Source organism: Zalophus californianus, chromosome 6 (genome assembly GCF_009762305.2).
Source record: "Zalophus californianus isolate mZalCal1 chromosome 6, mZalCal1.pri.v2, whole genome shotgun sequence".
Classification (NCBI taxonomy): domain Eukaryota; kingdom Metazoa; phylum Chordata; class Mammalia; order Carnivora; family Otariidae; genus Zalophus; species Zalophus californianus.
In genome coordinates this window covers 13,925,567-13,932,364 of record NC_045600.1, presented here as the reverse complement: position 1 = coordinate 13,932,364, position 6,798 = coordinate 13,925,567, and the positions used below count along the sequence as shown (strand labels likewise).

Genomic DNA, 6,798 nt, shown 5'->3' with positions numbered 1-6,798 from the left:
CCATGTCGATGTTCTTCTTCCCTTTTACATAGATCCAGGTTTCCAACTGGTATCATTTGCCTCCACCTGAAAGGCTTACTTAAACATTTCTTATGGTATAGGTCTCCTAGATGAAAAGTCTTATTTTGCTTTCATTTTTGAAGGATATTTTTTCTAGATATAGAATTCTACTTTGACATTTTTTTCCCTTCCAGCACCGTGACAATGCATTCTCCTTTTCTTCTGACTTGCATTGTCCCTGACAAGAAGTCCGACTATCCTTGTCTCTGTCCCCTGTTTATAAAGTGTCTTTCTTTCTCTGGCTTCTTCTAAGAACTTTTTCAACCCTTTTTACTTGGCAAGATGGTGGAGTACGACTTGACCACTCGCATCGCACACTTTTTGGATCGGCATCTAGTCTTTCCGTTGCTTGAGTTTCTCTCTGTAAAAGAGATATATAATGAAAAAGAATTATTACAAGGGAAATTGGATCTCCTTAGTGACACCAACATGGTAGACTTTGCTATAGATGTATACAAAAACCTTTATTCTGATGATATTCCCCATGCTTTGAGAGAAAAAAGAACCACAGTTGTTGCACAACTGAAACAGCTTCAGGCAGAAACAGAACCAATTGTGAAGATATTTGAAGATCCACAAACTACAGGGCAGTTGCAGTCAACCAGAGTTGGTTGGATGCTGTTTGACTACCTGGTGGACAAGCATGGTTTTAGGCAGGAATATTTAGATACACTCTACAGGTATGTGGAATTTCAATATGAATGTGGGAGTTACTCTGGAGCCGCAGAGTATATTTACTTCTTTAGAGTGTTGGTTCCAGCAACAGACAGAAATGCTTTGAGTTCACTCTGGGGAAAATTGGCCTCTGAAATCTTAATGCAGAATTGGGATGCAGCTATGGAAGACCTTACATGGTTAAAAGAGATCATAGATAATAATTCTGTGAGTTCTCCACTTCAGTCTCTTCAGCAGCGAACATGGCTCATCCATTGGTCTCTGTTCGTTTTCTTCAGCCACTCCAAAGGGCGTGATAACATAATTGATCTCTTCCTTTACCAGCCACAGTATCTTAATGCAATTCAGACAATGTGTCCACATATTCTGCGCTATTTGACTACAGCCGTCATAACAAAGATGTTCAGAAATGCCGACAGGTGCTAAAAGATCTTGTTAAAGTTATTCAACAGGAGTCTTACACATATAAAGACCCAATTACAGAATTTGTCGAATGCTTATATGTGAACTCTGACTTTGATGGGGCTCAGAAAAAGCTAAGGGACTGTGAATCAGTACTTGTGAATGACTTCTTCTTGGTGGCTTGTCTTGAGGATTTCATTGAAAATGCTCGTCTCTTCATAAATGAGACTTTTTTTTTTAAAGATGTATTTATTTATTTGAGAGAGAGAGAATGAGAGAGAGAGAGTACATGAGAGGGGGGAGGGTCAGAGGGAGAAGCAGGCTCCCTTACTGAGCAGGAAGCCCGATGTGGGACTCGATCCCGGGACTCCGGGATCATGACCTGAGCCGAAGGCAGTCGCTTAACCAACTGAGCCACCCAGGCGCCCCATAAATGAGACTTTTTGTTGCATCCGCCTGTGTATTAGCATTAACATGTTGGCAGACAAACTGAACATGACTCCAGAAGAAGCTGAAAGGTGGATTGTAAATTTGATTAGAAATGCAAGGCTGGATGCCAAGATTGATTCCAAATTAGCTCCTAACTGGGCAACTCAGGACTCTGGCTTCTACTGAAGAACTGTATGAAGACAAGATGAAAAAACTATAAAATAAAGATGAAATAATAAAACCATTATATAAAGGGTGACCTGCATTTTAGGAACAATTAACATATTGAGTATAAATTTTGGGGAATTTGAATAAATTTGGCTGTTTCATTTAAAAAAAAAGAACTTTTTCATCACTGGTTTTCAGCAATTTTGATTATATGTATTGTGATGTGCTTTTATTTGTATTTTTTCTGCTTGGTCTTCATTGAGTGTCTTGGACCTATGTTTTTAGTTATTAAATTTGGGGACATTTTGGCCATTATTTCTTCTAATAGATTTTCTGTTCTCCCTTTTCTAGGGCTCCCCTTTCATATATAGTTGACTACTTGATCTTGTCCCGCAGGTCACTAAAGTTCTTTCATTTTTTTCAGACTTTTTTTTTCTCCATGTATTTCTTTTGTTATTTCTTCAAGTTCACTGATCTTTTCTTCTGCAGTGTCCAATCTCTTGTTATGCCTACCCATTGACTTTTTTTTTTATTTCCTTTGGTTCCATTGAAATTTTATTCATTTCTTTATAATAGTTTGGAATAATAGTTTGGAGGAATTTCTTTCCTCATGTCATTTCCTCTTGAACATATTTATGAGAACTATTTTAAAGTCCTTGTTTGATAATTCTATTATTGCTGTCATTTCTGGGTCTGTTCCTATTGATTAATTTTTCTTCTGGTTGTGACTCATGTCTTCCTGCTTCTTTGAATGTCTAGTAATTTTTGGTTGCAATTATGAACATCACACTGTTTTGTGTCTGGATTGTGTTGTCTTTCTTTAAAGAGTTTTGAAATTTGGTTTGGCACGTATTAATGTACTTGTGGATTAGCTTAATTCTTTTGAGCTTATTTTACAGCTTTGTTAGGTTGGATGTAGAGTATCCATTACCTTAGAGCTAGCTTACCTCCACAACTATGGCACAACTTCTGAGGTCTTTAGTAAAGGCCTTAGAGGTTGTAGTATGCTGAATAAAGGCCTCCTGAATTGCCTACATCTCAATCCCTGGAACCTGGAAATATGTTAGGATACATGCCAGAGGGGAATTGAAATAGCAGCTGGAATTAAGTTTACTGATCAGCAGACTTTGAAATAGGAAGATGATACTGGCTTATCCAACAGTTTTTAAAAACTAAAGAGGGAAGCAGAAGAGAGAACCAGAGAGATAGAGGGTGAGGATTCAGCTCAGTGTTGTTGACTTTGGAGATGGAAAAAGGGGGCCGTGAATCAAGGAAAGTGGGGGGCCTCACCAAGGTGAAAGACACAAAGATGTGAATTCTTCCCTAGGTCTTCTAGAAAGGAATGCACCATGCCAACACTTTGATTTTAGCCAGTGAGATCTGTATCAGATTTCTGACTTACAGAATTGTAAGATAATAAACTTAGGTTGTTTTAAATCACTACATTTATAACAATTTGTTACAGTAGCCATAGAAAACAAGGTTTCTCCACATTGACTAGGTGGCACTCAGTTGTCTCCTAGAGAGCTATGGATGCTGAGAAACTTACAGTTTATAGCTCCCTGGGAGTTCTTTCACCTTGCTTTGTTCCCTTTCTCTCAGGGATTATAGTCCTGCTGTCCAATGTCTGAAGTAATTGTATCATATGTTTTGTGAGGTTGTCTAGTTCTTTATGGCAGGAAGAAAACAAGTAGTATTGGTTATTCCACCAGGACTAGACATGGGGGAGTGGGTGGGGACACAGAATTCAGCTCCTGCCAGTGCTTTTCCCTACTGAAGTTACTGTTTCAAAAAAGATTGGGATCCTTTTCTCCTTCTGTTTCTATGGCCCATTGGCCATTCTCTGTCACTGAATGGCGGTGGTGAAAAATGTAATGGGGTAAATTTGATTTGCTGGATAGTGTGCCAGAATATGGTCAGGATACATTTCCTATCCTCAAGGGCCTTTCTTTTTGTGGTGGAATTATATTTTTGATATTAAAATATTAACTGGAGCACCTGGGTGGTTTAGTCGGTTAAGCATCTGACTCTTGGTTTAGGCTCAGGTCATGATTGCAGGGTCATGAGATGGAGCCCTGTGATGGGCTCTGTGCTCAAGGGGGAGTCTGCTTGAGATTCTCTCTCACCTACTCCCACTGCCCCTCCCCCCCATATACAAACACTATCTCTGTCTCTCAAATAAATAAATAAATCTTTAAAATAGTAACTGATTTTTTTTGGTCTAGAGTCCCTTCTTCTACCCATTGCCCCACAGACAGATTTCTATACACCTTGGATGCTCACACAAGCCTCTTTATTCTCACATACGTATAAGCAGCATGAAAATGCTGAGACTGGGACCAACCAATGGTTGGCAGCCTTATAGTCAAGAATGAGAGAAAACTACACACTAACTGACAATGAAGTACCCAGCAGAAATGAGGATGTCTGCATGGATGATGATATTGAAGACCAGATGCCCAGCTCCACAGCCCAGAACTTAGATGCAACTCCAAAAGAAATCAGAAAAACCTCAAATTAACTAGAATTCCTATTGGGCTGTGCCAGTAGCATGGAAACTCAAGAAATACATTTTATTTTATTTTATTAAAGATTTATTCTTTATTTAGTTGAGAGAGAGCACAAATGGGGGGAGGGGCAGAGGTAAACGGAGAGGAAATCTCAAGCAGACTCCATGTTCAGCATGGAGCCTGACTCGGGGCTCAACCCTACAACCCTGAGATCATGACCTCAGCCAAAATCAAGAGCCAGACACTTAACCAACTGAACCACCCAGGCACCCCAAAATTAAATTTTAAAAGTCACATTTCTTGGGCGCCTGGGTGGCTCAGTTGGTTAAGCGACTGCCTTCGGCTCAGGTCATGATCCTGGAGTCCCGGGATCGAGTCCCACATCGGGCTCCCTGCTCAGCAGGGAGTCTGCTTCTCCCTCTGACCCTCTTCCCTCTCATGTGCTCTCTCTCTCTCACTCTCTCTCTCAAATAAATAAATAAAATCTTAAAAAAAATAAATAAAAGTCACATCTCTTGCACCCTGAAATCAATATCTGCAGTATTGTCTAACTGGGGAAGCAGGACATTTTCATAAAAAGAGAGGTACTGTCACTGGGTAGTGGATAGGAGGAGTAAATAAGCTGTTGTATTGCAGCCACTTTCTACAGAAGTTCAAGGCCTCTGCAGCCCGTAGAGGTGAAGAGAGCATCATGAATGACTGGTAGCCTTCTTCCAATATTAACTGACCATAGTGGTTAGGGTGATGCATAGCACCTAACAAACTAGGTGCAATAATAAGGAAACCCCAAATTTAAAAGAGTAATGAAAACAGGAGTTTACTCTGCATATGTAATAGATTGATGGGGTTAATCCTGGCTGCTAGGTGACTTCTTCCACAGTCATTCAGGTCCCAGGATGCTACGTCTCCCAGCACAAGGAGGAACAGTTTAACAACAACGTAGAGAATTACTAATGGAAGGAGTCCTCCTAGTTCCCGTTTGCCGAGTGTTTCTTGTGCCAAGAACAGTGTTGAGACTCCCCATTTGATCCCCACAATAATCCTTTGTGAAGAAGCTGGGGCTTCTTTACACCCAATTCTGGCTAACCCTGAGCCAGATTCTTAATCATTCTACTCTACCTCAGCCTTTTGATTTATGCTGATGTTGCATTCCTGAGAAGTTCATTCAAAAACAGTTAATTCAAAAACATGTAAAGCAAAAATGAAGTTTCTTGCCAGAAATGAAGGAAAAGCAAAGCAGGAGAGATGCTCCAGTAGATTGCAAAGGATTCCAGTCATGTAAATGTTTTCATCAGATTGCATTAATATGAACAGTAAATAAACAGTTCATGGGGAAACTTGAATATATTAAAATTTATTCATGGAATAACAACAAGAAAGAAGATAGCTCCTTACTAAGGAAGCACTGGCCAACATAGTCTGCAGAGGCCGGTAGGCAAGTCTCCAGCTTCTACACTAGAAGAATTCTCATGTATGAAGACTCTCTTCATGTTAGTGGTGTTCCCTACTGAATACCCATTACACTTGGCGGTCCTGCTTAACCATTTTCTTAGCTCTTTCATCAGAGTGAAGCATATAGCTGAAGCCCGTGAAAATAGTAATTAATAATAATGATTATTATTATTAATAATAATAGTCAAGAGCGCTATGGGCAGGCACTATTCTAAATACATGCACTTATTCATTTGGTCTTCATATTCGTCCAGTAGGATCGATTCTTTTATCATCTCCATTTCACAGATGAGGTTAACTGAGGCACTGAGAGGGTGAATAGCTTCCTGTAATGGTTACCTTTATGTGTCAACTTGGCTGGGCCACAGGGCCCAGAGAGTTGGTCAAACACTATTCTGGATGTTTCTTTGAGGGTATTTCTGGATGAGATTTGTATTTAAATCAGTGGACTTTGAGTAAAGCAGATTGCACATTGCCCTCCATACTGTTGGGGAGGCCTCATCCAATCAGTTGAAAGACTGAAGAGAACAAAAGGCTGACCTCGCCATTAACAAGAAGAAATTCTGCCAGCAGCCCGCCTTTGGACTCCATCTGCAGCATCAGCTCTTCCTAATTCACTAACAGACTGCCTTTGAACTTGAACTGCAATTCTTTCCTGTGTCTGCAGCCTGCCAGCCTCCACCATCAGATTTTGGACTTGCCAAACCTCCACAATCACATAAGCCGATTGCTTAAAATAAATCTCTTTCTCTATATCACATCCTATTGGTTCTGTTTCTCTGGAGAACCCCACATCCCCACCTAAGGCACTTGTCTAAGGTTATATACCCAATAAATAGTAGAAACGGCTTCCAGTCCTGCAGTCTGGTGCCAGAATCCATACTCTTGATGGGAACTGTCCTGTTAGCCTTTATCAGTGCAGTGGGTAACCTCTATTTTGATGCCGGTAGTGATAGCTTTTTCCTACTTCTTCATATTACCTGACCATATTAGTTAAGATGATGCAAACTGCCCAAGAAGTTAGCTGCTGTAATAAACAAGCCCAAAATTTCAAAGGTCAACCACAATAGGTGTACTTCTTACTTATGTGTGAGTTGACAGG

The 6,798-nt window shown here is 40.2% G+C and overlaps 1 protein-coding gene across 1 annotated transcript; it reads left to right on the top strand.

Annotated features, from left to right (window-relative positions):
* Nucleotides 1-342: 342 nt before the first annotated feature.
* LOC113909352 (eukaryotic translation initiation factor 3 subunit E-like) lies at nucleotides 343-1,752 on the top strand. Its single transcript, XM_035727924.1, is given in 3 exon segments — nucleotides 343-1,123; nucleotides 1,126-1,382; nucleotides 1,576-1,752. Coding segments are annotated over 3 exon segments (1,215 nt in total).
* Nucleotides 1,753-6,798: the final 5,046 nt, after the last annotated feature.